At 38.9% G+C, this 23877-nt stretch overlaps 1 protein-coding gene across 3 annotated transcripts in view; it reads left to right on the top strand.

The window, feature by feature from the left end:
* Nucleotides 1-23877, top strand: part of ltk (leukocyte receptor tyrosine kinase) — a 49277-nt gene that overhangs the window by 19864 nt on the left and 5536 nt on the right. For 2 of the 3 annotated variants that reach the window (XM_032500278.1, XM_032500276.1), the window contains exons 3-23: nucleotides 701-850; nucleotides 1164-1392; nucleotides 2384-2523; nucleotides 3349-3486; nucleotides 5711-5860; nucleotides 6889-6989; nucleotides 7128-7288; nucleotides 8414-8508; nucleotides 9573-9644; nucleotides 10035-10209; nucleotides 11387-11537; nucleotides 11725-11853; nucleotides 12253-12409; nucleotides 14733-14918; nucleotides 15632-15730; nucleotides 17597-17758; nucleotides 17925-18038; nucleotides 21362-21548; nucleotides 21672-21762; nucleotides 22328-22392; nucleotides 23699-23828. In XM_032500278.1, the coding sequence (XP_032356169.1) occupies nucleotides 701-850; nucleotides 1164-1392; nucleotides 2384-2523; nucleotides 3349-3486; nucleotides 5711-5860; nucleotides 6889-6989; nucleotides 7128-7288; nucleotides 8414-8508; nucleotides 9573-9644; nucleotides 10035-10209; nucleotides 11387-11537; nucleotides 11725-11853; nucleotides 12253-12409; nucleotides 14733-14918; nucleotides 15632-15730; nucleotides 17597-17758; nucleotides 17925-18038; nucleotides 21362-21548; nucleotides 21672-21762; nucleotides 22328-22392; nucleotides 23699-23828 (2882 nt within the window). The remainder of the gene's footprint in view (nucleotides 1-700; nucleotides 851-1163; nucleotides 1393-2383; nucleotides 2524-3348; nucleotides 3487-5710; nucleotides 5861-6888; nucleotides 6990-7127; nucleotides 7289-8413; nucleotides 8509-9572; nucleotides 9645-10034; nucleotides 10210-11386; nucleotides 11538-11724; nucleotides 11854-12252; nucleotides 12410-14732; nucleotides 14919-15631; nucleotides 15731-17596; nucleotides 17759-17924; nucleotides 18039-21361; nucleotides 21549-21671; nucleotides 21763-22327; nucleotides 22393-23698; nucleotides 23829-23877) is intronic. The other variant, XM_032500277.1, reaches the window with a different exon arrangement.

A 23877-nucleotide genomic window follows, 5' to 3' on the forward strand; every position in this document is an offset into this window, starting at 1 on the left:
CAAAAAAAACAGAAAACAACAGACTGACGCACAATCACTTGAAATGTACAAAGGTCATATCTGTTTAGCTGTCAATCTGATTTTGGAAATAAATTGAATTTAGAGGATATTTGGGCCATTAAGTGAAGGTGGAGGTTATGATCCAGGTGTGACTCCAAGACACCATTATTTAACATGGTCAAATAGTGTTTTTTTAACAACTTCAACGGCTTTTTTTATGAACTACAGTGACTACTATAATGAAAGGCATCACTATGTGTATTTGATGCAGCTCCATCAAATCCAGACAATGTAAACATTTTTAGTTATTCAAATGGGACAATTAGAGGTTTTTGTAGTCTTTCTAAGTGGTCTATTTCCTTTTTTAAGATTTCATTTGGTTTAAAGTCTGTCTTTAAAATTCAATAGTCTGTCATGGGAATATTTGGTCAAAATACTATTTCAAATTTGTCAAAGTATGAAAAAAGGAATAGACAAGAAGAATATACAGAAAGCATTTTTGGCAGCTTTAGATTACACTTTTCATCCTTTCTTCCCTCTTCAAACATTTGTATAACTTTTTTTTTATTAACTGTTAACCACTGTGATTTTCTTCAAAACCTTTTGTACAGTAGTGTTTAGTAAACCCCCCACGTCTGTGAATATTTACCTAAACAAATACTAAGTTACAAGCTACAACTACCGTTTTTCTGTCTTTCAGTTACTTCCTGTGACTTTGAATCACTGTGCCATTGGACTTTATCAAATCACAGCGACCAAAGGGACTGGTCAGTGGTGTCGCCACAGCAAGCAGAAAGCGCTCGGGGAGGGATGACGCCCGTGGCTGATCACTCAGTGGGAAGCTCTGATGGTAAGAGTGCAGAGACTCTCTGGGAAGAAACTTCATTGGTGCTTCAGGATACTGCTCATGTCTTTTTCTTTTTTTTTTTCTCATTGAAAACTATTCAGAGGTTAGGAAAAAAAGAAAAGGATCTTCGGACTTACTTAAGCTCTTTTGAATCAGTACATCTCTCTGACATTTATTTTAATTTTGTACTTAATATATCCTAATGGCTCGTTTGAGCTTTGTCCTAATGTTAAAACATTCGTTAAATGATTTACAGGAGTGACGGTATTATGAGGCTGGATGGAATTTCAATTTCTACTCCGTTTTATCACTGTAGGGCACTTCCTTCTCCTAAGCCACTTCCCTGCCGCCGAGGCCTCTGGGAGATGCGAGTTTCACGTAACCAGCCCAGTCTTACCAGGAAATGAGAGGCACTGCATCTTACAAGTGGCTCTGTTTGAGTCTGGTCCAGCGGTGGGGAACCTCACGCTTCTGATCAAGCCAGTCCACTCAGGTTCAGTTGTTCACTCTGAGGTTCTCAACCGCAGAAGACGTGATGACCGCAGGTACTCATACACCCTTGGAACAGGCTCTCCATGCCTACGCGAGTTCTGTTTGTGCAGAATAAAAATGTGTTATTTAGCATAACATGTCCATTTAATTAGTGTCACAAAGCAAAACCCTCCATCTTTACTGATTGAAGTGCTTGTCAAGTTGAGGTCCAGTCTATGAAATAAAGAAAAGGGAGCTTCATTCTAGATTCACTCCAATGAATGGTGAAACAGGCCTTCAGACAGAGCAAGGGCACAGAAACTAATATGGTTTACTCCTGTAGTTCTAAAGGTAAATAAAGAAAATGATTTTTAGCTGTCATGTGGGACAAACTGTAGAATTGTGGTCGTGTGGGGACAGCAGTCCCTTGTGTATTGTTTGGGAAATGTGGACAGGTATTTCCTATTGATCTATTGCTGAAGCATAGCTCTCTTTAGAACAGCTAAAAGCATTCATGTGTCTGGAAGCAGACCCTGGAAATGAATTTATATATAATTGGTTTGGACAGAAGAGGGATGGATGGGCATATGCAATAAGTTTGTACATTGGCTTTGTTATTGTCTATGCAACAAGGCCATGCAGTTCCATTATGAGACACACACAGACAGTGGCTTAATTTAGTCAGCCCACTATTCATCAAAAGCTAACCTGTAGATGTAACTTTTAGACGCACTCTTCATTTAAAGCACAGTTCCCATTGCCATGTTTAACCTGTACTGACTGAATTCAGAAATAAGCAACTGTCCAACTTGAACCTTTTACCTGCAAAACAGAGGCTTACAAGCCCTTGAAATGGCCCCTAGGTTGTATTCATTCACCCTTGTTTACTGTATGTTCACAACAGTGAACCACTACCACATTACCATTATTGCAACTGATCTTTGTATCCTGTTTTTTTAATGCAGTATCTTGAAATGTGTCCATACAAGCCAATAACACATAACGAAAGTAGTGAATTCCTACAGCTGATTTTAAAAGACATTTCTCTGTCATTGATTAATGCAGGGCCGAGTGGCAGGTTCTGGAGACTGGGATTGGTCAGGTGGACGAGCCCTTTCAGGTGACCCTGCTCTACACTTCCTGTTTGGGACAAGATGGGGCCACGGTGGCTCTGGACTCTCTGGAGCTCATAGACTGTGAATCAGGTGAGTTCATCATGTTCTATAGAACTGTGACTTACTCATTTCTCAAATCAAACAATATAGCAGTTGTTTCCTCTGATAAGGACCTTTGACCAAACAAAGAAAGCAGAGGGAGCCAGCTGTACAGTTTGTTTAAACTGGAAACCTGTTGATGTTTCACATATTTTTTATTTTATTTTCCACAACAGCTGAAAAGAGAGATACTGAAACTGTTTCTCTTTGCAGATTAGTTAATTATTACGATTTCAGTATGCAAGATTTCTAATACCAAAATTAAAACAAAAAAATTATAAATGACAAATACATATAAAAAATTACAGTGACATATAATACACATTGTCTTTTCTTTTCCTTTTTATCATTATAAATAATTCAATGAAAACCTCATGTTAAATGACAATTATTTATGCATTCAGTGTTTCATACTCTAACTTTGCGATTAGGCAGTTATAGAACCTCTTTTTCCCGGACCAAGAGAGAGTCAAGCCCATAACCCTCTGTAAAACAATGTGTCATTTTTTTACACGGTGTTAATTATTGAGCTGAAGAGGCAGTCAGATTGTGTTACATTTGGACAGAGCCAGGCTAGCTGTTGCCTTGATCCCAGTCTTTGTGCTAAGCTAACTGGCTGCTGATGGACAGATATGTACTATGTCTACTTTAACACTCAACAAAAAAGTGAATACATTTATTTAACCAAATGTCAAAAAAACTACTGTACATTTGCAACTTAAGGGTTAAATTACTTCTAAATGTTGCATTATATTAGGCTTAGTTCTCCATGATGTGTAGTCTCTGAATAATCTTTGTGTGATTGCTGTGAAGCAGAACACCAGGCCATTGGGCTGGATGCGGCTTGTGGGGAATCTTTCCACTGTGAAAACTCAGGAGGCTGCATTGACCTGAGCCAAGTGTGCAACTTCCACACGGACTGTCCTTTAGGAGAAGACGAGGGCTTCATCTGTGGTGAGATTTTGTTTTCTTATACTAATAAAATCACAGTGTGCAGAAAAGGATGCTGTTTTGAGGGTAATTGGGGCCTTCCATTTCAATAAGTAGTACTTGAAAATGCACTTATGCAGTTGGCTTTAGAAGTGTCCCCTTGAATGATGATGAATCTGCACTAGAGCTGGGTGATATGGAGAAAATCAAATATCACAATATTTTTGACCAAATACCTTGTATCGATATTGTGGCGATATTTCTAAGTGACTACGTGGGTTAAAGCTAGTGTGCGTAGTTTCTGCCACCCCCATGAGGAATTCTAAGTAATGACAACAACACCGTAGCATTTACGTGATACAAGCCTCCCGTGATCGCCAATGCGCCACCACCCCTCCTCCACGCAGTTGGTAGTATGCAAGGAGGACACGGAGGATTAAAAAAACACGATGGACTCTTCAGGAGAGGTAATTATCTTCACTTGAGCTTTTGTGCGGGAAAGTTACTGGACAACACAATCTTCTGAACATAGCCATGCTGAGATATACAGAGTTTTGTGGAGCTGAAAGCCTTATTTAGCTTTGTAGCAACTCATTTGGCAATGGCTTGAATGTGACGGATGTTCATTAATATCAAAAAGTTACACACTAATGCTTTAAGGCAAATAATAGAACAGCTAGAACAGTTTGTTAAATTCAGAAAATCACTCGACTGTAATGTAGCCTTTAAATCCAGGAAAAAAACAACACTTCATATCATATTATCATGATAGGATACTGCAATATCTAAAATTTAAGACAATATCTAGCCTCATATATTACTATAATATCAATATATTGCCCAGCTCAAATCTCCACCGTTTGACTGATTGTGAGAGTGGGAGTGTGAAAAAATGAAAAACAACAGATGTGTCTGTGTGAGTGTCTTAGTTTTTGTGATTGTGGGTGGAGAGTTAAGTGAGGCCAGCATACAGAACAGTGTCCTAAAGCAAAATATGAGTCTGCTGGCAGGCTATAATCCTATTGCATTATCTGTAAACTTTAAATCCATAATAAATTATTAATCCTTTGACCGGAGGTACTAGAATTTTTCACTCATTATATTTGAAATGCAGGGAGTAACTATTATAAGAACATTTAAACTGCAAAGCCTGAGTAATGCTCCTGTCCTCAGAAAACTTACAAAATGTTTTTAATACCTGGAAATTCTTTTATTAATGTTTTGCCTTTTTAAGTTATCATCTTGAAATCATGCAGTCAAAACTGTCTGAAAATAAAATATTATTAAATGTTAATTTAATACACCCATTGTGGGTTTATTAGTGTTTTTTTTTTTTAGAGAGTAAATGAATACCTTTCATTTTCTCAGACTTCACGGTCTGAAATATAACAAGCTTCTTTTATATCTTTGAAAACATCAGTCATTCCGCACAAAGAAAAACTTTACCATGCTGAGAAGCAAAAGGCCTCGCTTTAGTTAGCAATTAAATCAATAGTAGTTGGGGCTATTTACAGTTCTGAAGTTGGTGGTTGTACATGTTTTTTAATGGCCCACCAGTATAATTGATCCTGCATGAGTGTTAAAAACTCTTTTCAAGGGACACTAGCTCTGTAAAATGTGCCTCTCAACATCGGTCTTATATACATGTACATTGTGTGATTGATTTTTTGGGGGAAAAACTGCCAGGTGCAACAATGCTGACTGAAATTGTGGTCTGTATTGAAAGCATTTCAAAAATGACCCCCCAAGGAGGTTTGATCTACATTTTTTGCAAAAGCTACTTATAGTGTCTCAAAAGTCCTGTCTTTATAGTGATGTTATGTAGTAACATATAGCAACATAGTGACTAAGGCAATTTTTTTGAAGGTGGCTAATTTATTTCCTAGTTTTTTTTCTGCTGGATGCAAAGAGAAAGAGAGAGGAATAGTTGTTGATCGTCTCATGTAACTCTAAGATGCCAAACAAGCCTATTTCCTAACTTGGGAGAAGTCAGGACACTCTAACCTGCAGATACTGGATAACATCATGGAGTACAGATAGTATGTGGAGAGTGAAGAAAACATGCCCAAGTACACAGAAAAATGCACATTAAAATATGGCACCCCTTGAAGTATATTATTTGTGCTTAGCTGATTTTTCCAAAATGAAATTCTTGCTTTGGGAAAACAGGAATTGGGGACAGTGTGGATTTTTTTTAGAATCTGTGATCTCTGCTTTAGTGTAATATAATAATCTTACTTCTCCCCAGGTGCTCTTCCGTTTGGCTCTCACTGTTCGTTTGAACAGGATGCATGTGGGTGGTCCGTGTCCCACCAGCACTTTGCCTGGAGAAGAGTCGCTGGAGACAAACTTCTGGAGAAAGAAGACATGCAGGGTGTCACTCTGCAGAGTACACCAGGTGTGTGTGTGTGTGTGTGTGTGTGTGTGTGTGTGTGTGTGTGTGTGTGTGTGTGTGTGTGTGTGTGTGTGTGTGTGTGTGTGTGTGTGTGTGTGTGTGTGTGTGTGTGTGTGTGTGTCTGATGTGTGAAATGGTCATATTAACAACAGATGCTGATTTTATTTCTATCCGTCTAGTGAATCTTGTCCTATTCTGATGAATTGCTTAAGTGTGGAGTGTTGGAAGCTAAAAGCTCAAAAATGTCTTGTCGCTACCTATCTTACTTTGCTTGGTGTCAAAACTCATCGTGTGCTTTGTCTCAAACAGGCTTTTAATTAAGGAAGGAAATAATCAATACAGCATAGTATTGCAATATTTTTCTGTGGCAATTCCATACACAGACAGAGATATCGATTCCTTATTATAAAGGTGTTGCTCAGTTTGTCTGCTTGACAATCCCATTTTGCGGCAATACAATTGAAATTAAATAAACAAACAGAGAAATGTACCTTTTTAGATTAAACACATGTTGACAACCTTTACTTTTGGGAACACAATTTGGAACAATTTGAAGTTGGAAAAAGGTAATAAATTGCAACATTGCAATATGTTTGAAATCACAATAATATATTGTGACATAAGTATCATGATGGTATTGTGAGGCCTACCCCTACTTTTAATGTATTGTTCTTTCTACAGTAGACCCATATAATGATAGGAATGCCTTGTTAGATTACTACCATATGAAGTTGACTGACCATGAAGACGGTATGGATTGTTTAAATCCAGCTACACAACGTATCCATGCTAACAGGGCTCAAAATAGCTTTATAATTAACTCTACCTTACAACTGCTTTTAATCTTTTTTATAGGCTGTTGGTCCTTGATTAGCAATAAACTGAAATGTAAATAAACTGAAACAAATAAAATGTATGACATGATATGATACAACAACAACTTTTCAAACTATTACTGTATCAGACATCAAACGGTTTGTTTCATGAGCTGGTTAGCGTTCTGCTGTGTGACATTAATGGTGCGCCCCCAGGGCACTTTCTGTTCCTGCAGGTTAGAGAGAGTAATTCCATTCGAGAGGCGTCCATTCAGAGCTCCTCTTTCCCTCCCCCCGTCTCTACTACGGTCTGCCAGGTCAGTTATTTAGACAAATGTAATAATGGAATCATTTTGTTGATATATTTTGGTTCCTTCTCCTTGTGAGGCTGATATTTGGGAACAAACGATTTAGTCAACATGCTAATTGCTGAAATTGTCTGTTTTTCTGGAAAGATGCGTTTCTCTCTGTACCTGTATGGGAACTTTAATGGTTCATTGCTGGTGGCTATAAAGGAGAGTGGGTCTGCCACCACACCACTGGTCTGGGAGAGAAATGATCAGTGGACAGATGACTGGGAAGATGTTGCCCTGCAGCTGACTGGCCTTAATCATGGGTGCGTAAAATTAAAATGAAAGGGTTAAGGAGCAGAAGATTATGTAACACTGACATTAGAGCCCGACCGATAAAGGATTTTTAAGACCGATACCGATTTTAAAAATCCAATATGCCAATATATCGGGCAAGATACACTACCGGTCAAAAGTTTGGGGTCACATACAAATTTCTATTCCACTCCATTATAGACAGAATACCAGCTGATCTGAGTGGGGGGGGCTGATCTTTAATGCAATATCTACATTACCCATTATCACCAACCATTCATTCGATCATCCAAAGGCACATTATGTTTACTAATCTGATATCATTTTAAAAATCTAACTAGAAAAACATTGGCAAACCTATTTGCAATTATGTCAGCACATAATGTAATCTGAAAACTGCTGCCCTGGTTAAAAAAACAATGCAACTGATCTCAGCTGGTATTCTGTCTACAATGGAGTGCAATGGAAATTTCTAAGTGACCCCAAACTTTTGACCGGTAGTGTATGTATTTCTAAAAAAAATCCAGGAAAGCATTACAAAACAAACAGATTTTCCTAACATTAGTTATTTGTAGTTATTTATGAGTTCTCACTAAAATAATATATATTTTTTTATTATTACAACAGAACAGAGGAACATCAACATATATTAAAGTTATGATAAATAAAATGTATAAAAATACATGCTTAAGATATGAAAGTCCTTTGAACAAAAACATATTAACAAAAAAAGAATCAGTGTTGCCGACGTTGTAGAGTGCCCTCTGGTGGACAAACTATGCATCGCCAACGCTCATAACATGGTTGACAGTCAATTTGTAATCATTTTGAATTCTTACCATACCATACCAACTTTATTTGTTAAGCACTTTACAACAACCAAAGTTGACCAAAGTGCTGTACAGAAAATAAACAAACATATTTATAATTAATAACCATACAATTTAAAAACACACAAAGTAGCAAATAAGAACAAGTAAATGAAGTCGACATCTTACTATGTGTCAAAAGCCAAAGAGAAAAGATTTTAGTGAATTCTTCACTAAAATCTGTTGGGATTTCATATCTCTTGCCTTTAACATAAAGTCAAACAATGTAATTCTCTAAATAAACAAATGAATATGTGCTTGCTCCAGGTTCCATGTTAAGGTGACAGCTGTGTGGGAAAAAGGCTCCAATGCTGATGTTGCTCTCGATGACATTGCAATTGGAGCAGCCTGCTTCGACACAGGTAAGCTGTTGCTAACATGCATCAAGAAATGCTAAGGACCATAACAAAAACGGCACCATGTAATTATGGTTCAGCATATTTGTGGCAATAATATGTAAAACCCAGGTATAGTTGTACATTTAGTTATGTTTCATTTAAGTCACAAGTCTCCTTCCCCAGGGGGAATAAACATGTCAGTTACTGGTCACACTAGTTTCTCTTTCACAAAGGTCAATGTAACACGTAAATAAAGAAATATTCCTGCGTTACCCTTGCTGCACAAATTGAAGGTTGAATTTATTAAACATAAAATGTAGAGTTGGCTGCTTAAGATGTACTTGGTTTATATATTTGACCAGTGGTTACTGTTATTTAAATTTGGTAGCTTTTATCTAGATTTTGGTCAACTGTTGATTAGCCCCATGTCACTGTCTTACTCTAGATGTAGTTTTTGTTAGACTCATGCCAATAAAGGATATTGAATTGAATGTAGATGTAAAACATAACTTTGTTTGGCTTATTAAACTATAAATGTTACCCTGTGTCTCTCTTTATACTTTTAAAGTGATCTAGAAACTTAATGAAATCAAACGGTTACTGAAAGAAATGGAGTCCTCAGTTATTAATGTCTTGTTTCAATGATTGTTTTTGACATGAGAGTAGCCAAAATATAATGCTTTGCTGCAAATGCAGCACTGCAATATTACAATAAAACATAAATGTATGCATTGGATTAAAGGGATAAACCTTTGGAGAACATTAGTAAGTATTAGTATTAGTATTAGTATTAGTATTAGTTTAAGTCAAACCATGGAAATTGACAAAATGTCTCTGTATGCTACATCCTGCTCAGGAATGAGTTTCAGGAAATGTGTCCATGTTCTTCCAATATTCCAGTCATTGGATTATTTTCATTTCCTTTGATCCGTATTGCTTTGTGTCTGAATATAATTTATGCTTCAGTGATATGCAGATGTTGGACCGTGACTCATTGTGTCTCTCTCTCTCTCTCTCTCTCTCTCTCTCTCTCTCTCTCTCTCTCTCTCTCTCTCTCTTCCCACCTTTCGCTTCTTGCTTCTCCCCAGATCTGAACTCTCTCCTGCCAATGGTGGACTTAGAGGATTTCTTAAGCCCCCTTGCAGAGCCTTCATTCTCAGGTACTGTGATACCATGGGAATTTCCAAAGCCTACGTATTCTACTATGTCATATTTAACCCATTCTGCATGCAGAGTTTACATACCAGGTGGATTGTACACACGCAATTTCTCTTGATGCTTGAAGCTTTAGTATACCATATAAGCTGAGCAGAAACCTGTACTGCATTCAGCACTCCTGTACCAAATATTGAATGCAATTTCCAGGGACTCTTGTAGATGTGTTGTATGTGTGTTTCTCTTTTCCAATGTCACACTGTGTATCTTAGTCTTACATATTTCTTTGCATTTTTGTCTTGTTTTTTTGTTATTATATTTTTTTTCATTTACTAACTGACTGACCCACCAACCAATGTTAGAGGTTTTTGTTTTTTTTGTCTCCATTTTTCTAGAGGTTTCTTTGATGACATGGTGGTTTAACTCATGCGGTGCCAGTGGCCCCCAAGGCCCAACCCAGGCCCAGTGTGACAGTACCTACAGGAACAAAAATGTCAGTGTCACTGTCGGGAGGGAAGACCCCTTGAAAGGAGTCCAAATGTGGAGGGTACCTGCTACAAACAGATATCGGTAAGTGGTGGAGGGGATGGCTTTAATGCTCATCTTAGCTTTAAGGTGGAAATCAACAGGCTGGTCCTTTATTTGTTCAACTGCAAAGCTGGTGATATTCCATGTTTTTCTTCTTGTCAAATCCAATGAGAAGACAAAAGCTCACAGTGAATCCTACAAACAAATACTATATTACCTGTGTAGTTAAAGCCTGAAATATCTTATTACTCTGCTATTGACCTTTATTGTTTTCCACAACAAACAAAATATTTCAAAACACACAAATGAGCCACAAAGCTGCACTGGGTGACATGTTCTTTTATGACGGTGAAGTTGATCCACATATGCTGGCCTGCTGACGTAAATACTCACTAGTGCACAAAATCTGCAGCTGAAAAGTTCTCAGAAAATGTACTTCTGTCTGAGGAACCTTTTGTTAAATACTGCAATGTCCAGGTGGTATAGCACATTAAAATGTGTTTTTGACCCGTTTTAAAGAAAACATTTATCCATTAACAACTAATAAGCTTGAAGGTGTGGACCACAGACAGGGCAGGGAAGTCAGAAAATATTTTATATAGATATGTACAATTTTTGTGTTTATATATATTTGTGTGTGTGTGTGTGTGTGTGTGTGTTATAATGGACTAACGTATTGTAAATTTTGGTCTTTTCATAGTGTTTTTTGAAAATAACAAAAATATAGTTTTTCTGAATGTCATCCATACTTCATTTCTATGAGTTTAGTCAAAGAAAAGACAAGCTGGACTTGGCGACCATTTACTGGTGTGTGTGTGCGTGCTTGGGATTTAAATTGTTCTGGCCATGCTCAGTGTAACGGATTTTTGTCCTGCCAGCTCATACTTCAGGCAATTGGATTGTCTTTGCATAGCCAGTCATGGGACCTCATTATCATGCTCGCCACATGTAATGAGGCAACAGAAAAGTGTCAGGATGAATAGTACAGGATATGCAGGGTGTTGAATTACTTTGGCTAGATTAAACACAGCTATACTTTATGCCAATATCAACACAGTGTCTCTTTGTAAGAGGACATCTTTATAAAACAGCAGGTGACTGTGTCTCCTTATGTGTGTGTTATAACAGACATCTGTAATATACTGTGGAGACTGAGCCAGAAAGCAATTTCTTTCAGTCGCAGTATTTAAACCCCTTGTGGTGCAATGATCTCCCTCAGGATCTCTGCTTATGGGGCTGCAGGAGGGAAAGGAGCCAAAAACCACAACAAACGCAACCACGGGGTCTTCATATCTGCCATATTTCCTCTGGAGAAAGGAGATGTACTTTACATCTTGGTGGGCCAACAGGGAGAGGATGCTTGCCCGGGGGTGAGTAGGGCAGACTCGAGGACCAGCTGGAAGGATTTGCTGAAGTGTGTGCTGTTGCTCTGGGATATCTTTTTACCAGGGAGAGGAGAGACAAGAAAGTGACCTATTTAACAAAAAAAACGTTCCTGCTGGATTGTGAAGACTTCTTTCTCTAAAACTCAAATCTCTCTCTTCCCCTGCGGAGTAGAGAAATCCCCACACCCAGAGGATCTGCCTGGGAGAGTCGTCGGTGATTGAAGACAACCTCAGAGGAGAGGCTGGTGTGGAGTGGGCTGGGGGAGGAGGCGGAGGAGGGGGGGCCACCTACATCTTTAAGGTGACAGAAGATGCTTGTGTTGTTTCAGTAGTGTGTGTCCTTTATGTGGGTTTGTTGTATGCTGATAGGAATACAAAATGTCTGTAGGCATATTGAAACAATTCACCATAGTCCCACACTCTAATCCACAGGTTTAAATATAGATTGGACCTACACTTAAAATTTGAAAGCTTTTTTATTATAGAATATGCACAAGAAAAAAAATTTCACTTGTGCCTTCTATTATGATCTTCCATCTGCAAGGTCATGTTTAATTAGTTTTCCTGCTGAGACTGATGCTTTGTCAAAACTCCTTTTATGTTTGCAGTGAAATGTTGAGATGAAAATGTATGCATGTGCACTATCGCGCATGTACATAGTTGAAATTACTTCAAATTTACATTGAAGCTGTCTTGACAGATGGAGGGAAGTGAGCTGATTCCCTTGTTGATTGCTGCTGGCGGAGGAGGAAATGCCTACCTGGAGAACCCAGAGTCCAGTCTGGACCAGATACCACTGGAGCAGTATGAAAACAGCACCATAGCTGCCAGTACCAACGGTCAAACTGGTGCTGCAGGTATTATATTATAGGTCATGCTATTACAAGTGCTGATGTACTGTTTGTCTGCAGTGGTCGCTTCCAGTTTTATCATGTTTTGAGATATCTGACTTGAGATTAGTCCTTCCACCAAAATACATCACAGCATTGAAAAAAATAGAACACGCAGTCCTTTTGGTTGGTATGGTTGTGTTATAGTTACAAAAAGAGAACACTTCTCAACTGGTTCAAGTTTTTTACTGACACATTATAATAGTATATGGACACAAAATAAAGAACACTTCTAAACATTACAAAGTATATGTGGTATCAGTTATGGATAAAATATCATTCCTGGTGACACTAAGGTTGGCTGCAGACTCTGGTACATACTTTACAATCACAGAGAGGTTAAGTGTCCTAGTTAAGTATGTGCTCCTGTTTTTCTCATGTTCTGAAGTGCTATGAGCCAGATGACAAGATGTTAATTTCTCCAAAAGGTAGCGTTAAAGCCTGTTTATAGAGACGTGTTGGTGGAAGGCCATGAGAGGATTTGTTTGTTCTGTATACACTCGAAGCAGCACACGTTGGCATGCATGCATTCTCTCACACTGCAGGATGTGTTTGGCCTGTGGATAATGGGGATCTGTCTGGATCACCTTTTTTAGTTTCCTGACATGCTGAATGAAGACATTTATGGCAGGGAGGACTCTCTTTGCTCTTGAAAATGCCTGCTGGAACGTTCGCCGTAAATCCCCTCTGACCGACAGTCTCAACATAAACCATCTATCAGCTCATCTTATTGAAACCTCTGTGGGTTTTGTTTAGATAAAGATCAGAGTGTCAGGGGAAATATGTAGCTCTTAGTAGTGTGAAGAGGAGGTTTGTGAGCTGTGTGGTGAACTGTGTCTAGTAACCTTGAAACAAAATGTGAAATGGCTGAGGTACGACTGCTGGACATGTAATTTTCTGCTCATTAGCATAGATTAGAGACCATGATCAGCTGGTGGTTGGACCTGTCAACTCGTTACATCATTATTTATTGCTGAAGGGTCTCTGTCTCCATCACTGCACTGTTGCAAATGTTAAATTACTATATCTACTATAAATAATTATAACAAGTGTGGCTGTCAGTGACATCCGTGTGGATGGCTGTGAAGTTATAAACAAAAGGCAAAAGCAACAAAGACCTGTGTTCTTGTGTTTATTTGGGAGACTGAATGACTCACTTCATTGTTGACCCTCTCATGTCTGCCCACCAGCTCTCTGTAAACAAAAACAAAGAAACACAATGACACTACAAAAACTGGTGGACATAACAAGCTCTGTGCTGAGTGTCTCGTCTTGTTTCTATGATGTGTATCCCTAATGCTTCACTTTAATCTCCAGCAGGTCTTCCCACAAACTTAGTCTCAAAGATTGAGCTCATTCCTTGGAAAACATTCCTTGGAAAATCTTCCCTGCTTAAGGATTATAGTCTCTAACTCACAAAGCAGACCCAAATAACAGCAGGGGAATTCAATGAGAGAGAGCTGTCTGATCATGGACCTCCAGTAACAGCTGAGTAGAGCCAATGCAGCCTGCCATATGCCAGAAGAGGCTGGCGATGGTCAGCCACTGTGGCTCAGGAGGAGCACAAGTCTATAAAAAAAATGCTCAAGGGATAACAACCAGATTGTGTTTCACCTACAAATTTATAGGAGTGCGCTATCTCTACTTTACCGGCCAGCTAGTTGTTCAAGTAACAAAGGAAGAATCTTCTTTGTGACGTGTTCATTATCAATGCCTTCATCAGTTTCAAGAATAAGCATGTGTAAAAAAGCACAACCCATATACAGTACACTCTACAAGGCTCTAGAAGGCTGAATTTAGACGGCTGAATCTTAGCTAGACACATAGACCGCCAGCCTCCAAAGAACTTCAAAATAAAAGTACACAACAATATGAAACATAAACAACAAAAAAAGCATCTCACATTCAGAACATTCAGAAAATACCACCACAAAAATAACTAATATTTAAACTGATAATACAGTTACAACCTACAAAACCTTCAGTAAATAACTTTATGACAGATCAGATTGTGGCCTCTGCTGCATCAGTTTTGGCCTTTTTTTTTTCTTTTTTTTTTTTATGTGTGATTGGCAGTCCCCCAACTGTATGGAAATGCAATGCTTTTCTCTGTCTAACATTGCAACATTTTTTATCCTTTCTTCTTAGCTCTAATCATAGTCCCCCCCTCCCCCCTCTTTCAAAATATGTATGATATGTAGTAGTATGGTATTAAAAAATGTAAGCCATGTAATATGGATGGTAAAATACTGATTAATGGTGTGCTTCTTTCATGTTTGTGTCCCTGAAGGTGGAGGTGGTGGCTGGAACGAAAGTCCCAGTCCTCACATGAGAGCAGGAAAGTCTCTGGTGGAGGGTGGTGAAGGGGGGTCCTCGTGTCCCCTGGCCCTGTCCAAGCTCAGCTGGTCCACCTTTGGGGGATTTGGAGGTGGAGGTGGGGCCTGCACAGCTGGAGGCGGTGGAGGAGGGTACAGAGGTAACAGTATTGTTTTAGCTACCATGTGAAAACCATTGCTTTATCATTTCTAACTTCTGCACTAAAAACCCAAATTACTGTCTTGTCCATTCTTCTGTCTTGCTCCCTCTTGTCACTTCATCCCAGAAGTGCTACTAAACTTCTTAAAGACAAAAATGTATCATTTGTGTGGCATAACTGTTAAGAAAATGCTTTGGTCTAAAGCATAATTCATGCCTGTCTAGTTGCTCTCGACAGTGGACTCCATCAGTGTCACTGTCATATGCATGTACAATTTTGAAATGTTGTGAGTAATGTCAAGGACCACCACGCAGTACAATTTGATAATTTGTTGGCATGATAACATACATACATTTTATGTTTTTTCATTTTGATGCTTTTGTCCTTAAGTGACAGAACAGCTTGTGAGAATCAACAGAATGGAGGAGGTTATTTGGTAATATCCAAATAATCTCCTAATCTTTTGTCTTTCTGTCACAGGTAAAATTGAAGGTTTCTGTGCATCATGGTGTTTTTTTTTAATTGGTTCAAAATGGTTTGACATCATTTTTAAATACTGACTGATAGTAATAGAGGTGGTGATGCTGCAGTGGATATGAGATATATATGCGTATGTGTGTGTGCGTATGTGTGTGTGTGTGTTGCGTTGGATAAAAGCGTCCGCTATATGACATGTAATATAATGTGAGTACACAACATACCTTTTGTGACAGGAGGTGACGCTGCGCTGACAGATGGGATCACAGCCGATGGTCAGAATGGAATCTCATTCATTCATCCGATGGGAGAGATTTTCCTTCAGCCTCTGGCAGGTATGACTGACATCATATGCTAATGTTGTGAAGACAGTGACACCGATAAATCTGATAATGACTTGAGTATTGGAGTAGTGAAAAAAGGTGGCATAGAGAGAGGAGAGAAAAAAGAGTTAATGCGATTCCCTGATGGAGTCTGTGAGATGCTGTTAAGTACTAAAAAGAAAGAGAGCAAATGACCCATAATTCCTTTGCTGGTGAAGACAGGGACATATAGATGACAAGTTAAGTAGATATTGAATTAGGCTAAAACTGAATATAATAATAATAATAATAGCTTTTAAGTGCCTTAAAGCTGCATTCTATCTGAATTCCAGCAGAGGGTGAGACGTGCAGTTGCAAAAGGAGGGCTGTTTCTGTAGAAGTCTATGAGAAAGTGACCCACCTCAGTAAACATTTTCAAAATGAGTTTATGGTCTCAATCGCTAGTTTTAATCGGTGATAAAGCAGGGGGTGTTTTAGGGCGTGGCTATGATGTGATTTCTAGTGAAAGTGTGTTAACGTAATTTGTAAAGGTTCTGTAATTTGTAAATTTGTAAAACCTTACCGTGCGTGCGTGCGTGCGCACAAAGGCCAACAGACTCGCACATGGGACTGAATATATGTGGTGGTATTTTTTTGTGAGACTACCATCTGATTCTCATTATTTGGCGGGAGGAAGAAGAAGGCAGTTGACTAATTTACAGCCTCATGTAGCTTGTTGCCTTCGACCCCAACACAATGCCCTCAATTCTCATGTGAAAGACAGTATTATTTCTGCTGCTTGTGCTGCCAGCGATGCTTTCAAACAAAGTGCCAGCCTCTGAAGTGTTCATATATGAAACGCATCCAAAGTAACGGAGTCATGATTTCTCAAAAGAAACATTGCTGTTGAGTTTCTCAACTGTATTTTGTTGGCGCTTTGAGCACCACAAGCAGAGTGCCATCTAGTTCAATTATATTGGAGAGAAGGCAGACATTATTACGGATGATATCTTCAACACTGGGCAACTCACACCAAAATAATCTAGATTGGTAAATAGCACTACAGGTAAGAGGGAAAATATGTATTTTTGATTTTGGGGTAAACAATTAAGTGAAGGATAAGGTTTAATATGACACATATTATACTTATATTAAAAGTTTATTACAAGCTCATATTAGATTTAACACAAAGATATAATTGATCACATATACTACATGTAATGGGGTTTAGAGATTAAAGTTATTAAAGATATTGGTTTTTTTTTTACTATCAACTCATAAAAACGCTAAAACCCACAGTGTGTAAGTCCATCTCTTAATTCTTTTACTTCCACACCCTGTCTGGGGTTCTTAGGCCCGAGCCCATTTGTTTCTGCTGAAGACGTGTTTATTTTAAATACTTTTAGTTTTATGAAAGGCTAACTTATATACTTAAACACCAGGGCACTGCAGTTTTTAGTGAACGTTGCCCAAAATGGGAGTATTTTCAGCCATGAATTCAGTGCTCTAGAAAGTTTTTACGGCAATGGGATGATGTTTTTGTAATTGACTCAAAATAAACTACAGTGCCCATGTTCATTGTGACGATGTAACATGTCACCTAGTGCAACTGGGTGGCTCATTGGTGTGTTTTTAAATTTTCAATTAGGCTCTGTGACACCAAGGAATAAGCTATAAAGCATCTGGCTTTGGCTGCACCGACAATACTTTTAATTCATTGCTGGGTTTGATATTTTCATGAGATTTGCTGAAAAAAACAAAAACAAATAGCATATCACCTGACCTTGTTATTAGAGTATCCCGCAAACGTAATGATTTCCCTCTCTCCCATTGTTTGTGTCTGGTGTTTGTGTTTCCTTGCATCCATGTGTTTATGTGCGTGTACGTTGTTCCCTGTAGCCATGGAGAGTCACGGCGAATGTGAGATCAAGGTGCAGCTGAACTGCAGCCACTGTCAAACACAGAGCTGCAGACGAGATAAAGATGCTCACATCATCCTCTGTCTCTGCGATGAAGACGAAATTCTGGCCAGCGACAACGTCACATGTGTCGGCACCATAGGTCTGTAATTACCCCCACAAACAAACACTACCTGTCCTCTTGGACAATAGCCAGAATGTGTTAACATCTGCTTTGAATATCAAACATTAAAGCCCTTTTTCCTATGAAGCATCTAAAATCACTTTTTTAAGTTTATTAACCAAGCCTCTTCTCCCCTCTCTCCCAGCAGCTCCCCAAGGCCCGGCTCTGCACAGCCAGATGTCAACATCTCTGATCTTGGCAGTCGTGGTCTCCACCATCGTCAGCGGTATTGCACTGATCTGCACCAGCGTCATCCTCAGTAAGAGACTCCTCAAGTTCTGTGTTCAGTCTGTGCCGTCCGCCTTTCACCGGCTGTGAGCACAGCTGGATGTACAGATGCAGCCAGGTGTTGCTGACAACAGAAACAGGATATTGATAAGAGTTGGTTTAAATGCCCCACTCTGGCTGTGCACCAGATGATTAGAAGAGCTGTGGGAAGGATAGGGCTCTTAATTAAATGTTGCTGACACAATATGAAGTGAGCATATGTGGACACTTTTATTACAAGCACTTATTTCAGGTGACTCTCATTTTGCTTTCTGTGTGTAAATGTGTGACTTTTTTGTGTGCCAAAGAGTGTGAAATAAGATAATACTGCAGATGAGGAGTGAGATACTGCAAGTGATATGTTGTATTTATTGCTTACAATATGATCATTTTCACGGAAGCCAGATAATGAGCTTAAAAAGGAAAAGCAGAACGGTTTGACATTTAAATAAGAAGTTCTCCTCAGCTGGAGATGTGTGCTGATGAGTGAGATCAGACAGCAGTAAATGTCAGGGGTTATGATTCAGTGGCTGAAAAAAACAACTAAAGAAACAATAATGATTATAAGACACAAAGATTACACAACAATATGGGGCAATAGAGAACTGTGATAGAAGATAAGCCTTTTTCTTATCCCACAGGCATGAGGATATAGCAAAAAGACGCTAGAGCTGTGATTGCAAAAATCACTGATGAAGAGTAATTGGTTTTGAATGAAGAGGTGACCAGATTTGTTTGATTTTGGATTTGTTTGATTTTGTAATCTGGGACAGTCAGACATACTGAAAAATGCTTTACTGTTGATTCTTGCACAAATCAACTGCTTAAAATAGGAATAATTAGGGAATTAACAATTAACCAGTTTTCATTTTACTACTCAGTGGCAATAATACTCGAGACTATTAAGAGATGACCACAGTCTAATATGTGCATTAGTATTTATCTTTGTCTCAAAAGCTGCTATGCAGTGTATACTGTTTAATGTTGAAATGTACTAAATTTAGCTTGATTAACCGCAGACACTTTATATACTGTGTGTGTGTGTGTGTGTGTGTATATATATATGCACAGTTTATATGCAGTTGTAACAACAACATATGCAGTTATTCTGCAATAATATAGGACAGTGAGGGATTATACAGCTAATAACGCATTTTTTGCACCTTTGTCACCTTTTTGACAACCATCTGCTGTAGATAATTAGGGAGGGAATCCTGACATTTTGGTCGACCCACTAATCCTCCACCCAGGGCTGTTTACGGTGTTCGAATACAGCAGATTCGCCCTCTCTCACGTCCTCTCGATAACCTCGCTGAAAGTGCTGAATATTAAGTGAAGCTCAACAGTGGAAGAGTCTTTCTTTTCCTTACTCAGTTTTGGGCAATCTAAACTTTGTGTTAGGGCCTCTGGAGAAATCAGCACAGCACTGACTTTGTTTAAAGTATCAATCACATTTCCTGTTCTCTGGGCTTGTACGCGGGCTGACGAGACAACTTGGCATGGCAAAAGCAGTTTTGACTGAACTAATACATGCAATGAACCTCTTGTAAGAAAGATATGAATAAAAATAAATCTGATGAATTAAAGGAAAAATTTGGAGATTTTTTCCCCCCCCATTGACAGTGAGGCCTGAGCAAGGTAATTTCATTTTTTCAACCCAAAGCAAACCAACCCAAACGCTAAAGTTTTTGACAATTTTGGGGCAACAACAAGACTAACATTTTGTATTAATATAATAATAATAATTAGTAATGATGTGAGTGAGACCCGTTCTGGTGGACTTAAATCTAACACCACTTTAAGAGCATAATTTCCCCTTGTACACAGGAAAGGAAAACAAATCAGAAGATTAGACAGAGATAAAAGTCACTGACCCCACAATCATGCTTCCCAGAGGAGCTCCTTTTCATTTAAGACACTCCATGAGCTTTATTCTTGTTCCTTTACTTTACATAAAATAATCTCATGATTGTCTTTCATGATTAAAAGTTTTTATTTTGTTCCAAAACAAAATCTACAGCTCACAACATGAACACACCCCTTTTCTGGAGATTTTAGGAAAGGGGCATCAATGTTTACATGGCACTCATACTTATGAAACAAAATGGGAAATGCATTAAAGTGGAAGTAGGGTTAAGATCAAAGTTCATTAAGTTCACTATACTGATAATGCAGTTCAAACTGCCTGCTACCAAGTATCAGATAAATGGCATATTCAATTTTGTTCAAAAATAAATTTACAAAGTTCTGGACAGAAAACAAATCAAAATGGTATGTGAACATGAGTATTAGTATGTGAAACAAAAATACAAAAAAGTTTGAGTTTGGTTAGCTATAGCTCTACATATAGTAAATGCGCTCAATATAATCAGACGAATATTATAGTAATTGCAGATAAGATGGCTGTTTTGCTAATTACTATCAGTCATTAACAAACAGCTCTCTAGTGTAACACCATGACATACTTCTAAACTTAGCAGACAAAGTGCAAATTGAACTGACTTCTCTGCACAACCTTTTTATGAAAAATGTAAACAATTTCGTCTGACTTTCTCACTAACTTCACTGTGTGTGTACTGTGTGAGTCTGCAAGTGAATAAGTCAAATACTAAAACAAAAGCATGACATTTGTGCACTTACTTGTTGCAAAAAGCACACCAACACACACCCTTCAGGTTAACAGTGTCTCTTCACCTGAGCTCTCCCCCATGCAGGGAGGTAGTCTGTTCCCTGGGTGCCCCATCTGCTCCTCCTCTTTCCCCTCCTCCTCCTTCTCCCCATTCTTTTCCTCAACCCACCCCACATGACAACCCCCCTGAGACCCTAGCATCTGCACTGGGCGATGGCTCGACGACACCTCTTACCTGCACGCAACACCCCCTCCCTGGCAGACTACCAACCTGCATCAGGGATGTGGGCTGCCTCCACGGCGGGTGAGTCCAAACTCACTGGCACAGAGAGTCTAGGAGCAGTAACCAAGGAGAGGACATCCTGCAAAACATTGTGTTTTTGTGTGGAAGGATTTGTCTTCTGAAAGTGGAAAATCAATTTCCCACATCAAAGTGTCTGTCTGTGAACCAACTTTTTCCCCACTGGCCCTAAGAATGTTGTTTTTACATTGACAAGCATCAACTGCTGAGATGTGATCCCTTGACCCCTCCTTGTGTTACTGCTCCTACAGTTAGCAGATAGTCAGGGAGTTGCTACTACAACTTACATGCAAGTGTGGGGTCCAGTTAGTGTTGTGATTTTTTTTGTTTTTTAAACTCTCTTAGACTTTGAAGTAAAAGATGCTTGTCTTGTCTCTGTCTTTAGTGTGGTACCGCAAGAAGAACGACCTGTACGCAGTGAGGGGGCGTCTGCAGAGTCCAGAGTACAAGCTGAGCAAGATCCGCTCCTCCACCATCATGACCGACTACAACCCCAACTACTGCTTTGCAGGGAAAGCCGCCTCACTCAACGAACTGAAGGAAGTACCGCGCAAGAACATAACACTTCTCAGGTATAGCATATCTGGACACAATGTCAAAATGTCAGTTTGAGGTTCTGCCCATACTTACAGTACGCAGACCTTTTTGCTGATGTTTTCATGTCAGTTGTTGTATTTTCCACCTTTTTTTTCCAGGGCTCTCGGCCATGGTGCATTTGGTGAAGTCTATGAAGGACAAGTTCTGGGGATTAGCAGTGATGACGGCCCCATGCAGGTGGCCATAAAGGTCAGAGACAAGTTGCACCTGAATGTCAGAAGATAGCACAGCATGAGGAGTTGTGCTCATTACATTTAATCAATTCAACAACATCCCACAGGGGTCTAAATGTCACACACGCATGAAGAATATGAAAAGACAAGGTTTTTTTGTAATGCGTTTATTTAGAAATCTAAGAATGATTCGCTTTACTGACTCCATAATTTAATTTATGATATGGTTTGTTGTGTAAAAAAATTGTACAATGACTAGAATAGAATAGATGTTTATGCCATTTGCCAAGTACAGGGCCATACAAGTACATTGGAATTGAATGTATTTAATGCCAAAATGAAATCACATACTGCTAAATTCTCATGACTTAACAGAATGATTGTTGACTGTAAAAAAGAAGTCAGTCAATGCCCTCAGATCAATTGGCTTTAAAACTACACAATGTTAAAAAGTGAAAAAAGCTGACTGAGGTCCACATGGGTTTTCTTTTTGAATAGTCTGCTGATTAGGTCTGATGATGTTTTTCCTCTTGACAATGGCACACGCTCAAACTGCTTCTCTGATTCTTTCTGCTCTACAGACTCTTCCAGAAATCTGCTCTGAACAGGATGAAATGGATTTCCTGATGGAGGCCCTGATTATGAGGTGCAGCATACTGTGGTTCAGACATTGATTCACCCAATTTATCCTTTAGCACACACATGCGAAGCAGCAGTGTGCTCACATCATCAGACAGACAGACTGGCTTCTGAGTTAAAGGAGATAACAACTGGAGGCAGATGTGAAACTCACTACTCACTAGAAATCAAACGTCTACTTTAATGTAGCACAGACGTTGACCTCTTTTATAATTAGCTGGTTGTTTCAACTTAATTATGTGAGAGGCCGTTTAGTCAAGGACAATTGTGTCTGTGTGTTTATCTTTTATTAAAAAAATATGTGTGTGTGTGTGTGTGTGTGTGTGTGTCTGCCTGAGTGTGTGTGTGTGTGTGTGTGTGTGTGTGTGTGTGTCTTCGTTTGTGTGTCCGCGTGTATATATGTTTATATATGTGTGTGTTACTGCATGTATATATGTATAGGTGGTTTGGTGTGTGTGTGTGTGTGTGTGTGTGTGTGTATATATATAACCTATAATACAGCCCACTTACTTTTAGTTTAAGATGTGTGTGATGTTAATTAGTAAGTATCAGTAATTAATCTCCTTCCCAAACATCTTTATTATTGGCCCAAAAACTGTAAAAAAAGCTGACAGATGACGACCCTGACAGCTGAGATACTGATGAAACCTGTCAGCAAAAAGTCCATTTTGAGCTGAAGCCATTGGAGAGAATATTTAAAACTTAGCATGTACCAAATCAGGATTTTCAAATTTTTACTCAAAACTTGATCTATGCTAACAAGTCTGTCCCGGTGCATTCTAACATTCTCACTTTCATACTTGTTAAAGCATGAATTGGTTTCTGAGTTGCTTGAGGGTTTTATTATTGAAACAATCATACATTTTAAGGAGTTTAGGGTCGTATTTGACAATAGTGTCTCTTAAGTAGGTGCAGATAGCATTTTCAAACATACAAAAACAGAAGAAATAAGCAGAACACTATCAAAAACGTCCAGTTATGCCCCAGCTAGTGACACAACAGTTTCCAGGTGTGCAGCAGTCAGAAATAAGTAAGAATAAGAGTTTTTTTTGCTGCAATTATAGTTTTTCAAAAATGTACTGTACTAAGGAATGCAAAGTTAAGTTGTTGTATGATTTATTGCAGGACAAAACTCTCAAACATCTTTTCATCAAGCATCTTCTCCCATCTACATTGTTATGTCTTTTTTTTTCTCCTGCTCAGTTTTATCAAGCATGCCCATACATAACACGTAGCACATTTAATACAATAAACACACACAAGTGCAGGCCTGCTGTGCTAACCCAAGTTTTGTTCATGGTTTGTCTTTGCAGCAAATTCAGCCACGACAACATTGTGCGCTGCATCGGCGTCAGTCTGAACATCCTGCCACGTTTCATCCTGCTAGAGCTGATGACCGGAGGAGACATGAAGAGCTTCCTGAGACAGAACAGGCCACGAGCTGTGCGTCTGCACTGCACTTTTGTGTGTGTGTGTGTGTGTGTGTGTGTGT

This window comes from Etheostoma spectabile, chromosome 20 (genome assembly GCF_008692095.1).
Source record: "Etheostoma spectabile isolate EspeVRDwgs_2016 chromosome 20, UIUC_Espe_1.0, whole genome shotgun sequence".
In the NCBI taxonomy this organism is placed as follows: Eukaryota; Metazoa; Chordata; class Actinopteri; order Perciformes; family Percidae; genus Etheostoma; species Etheostoma spectabile.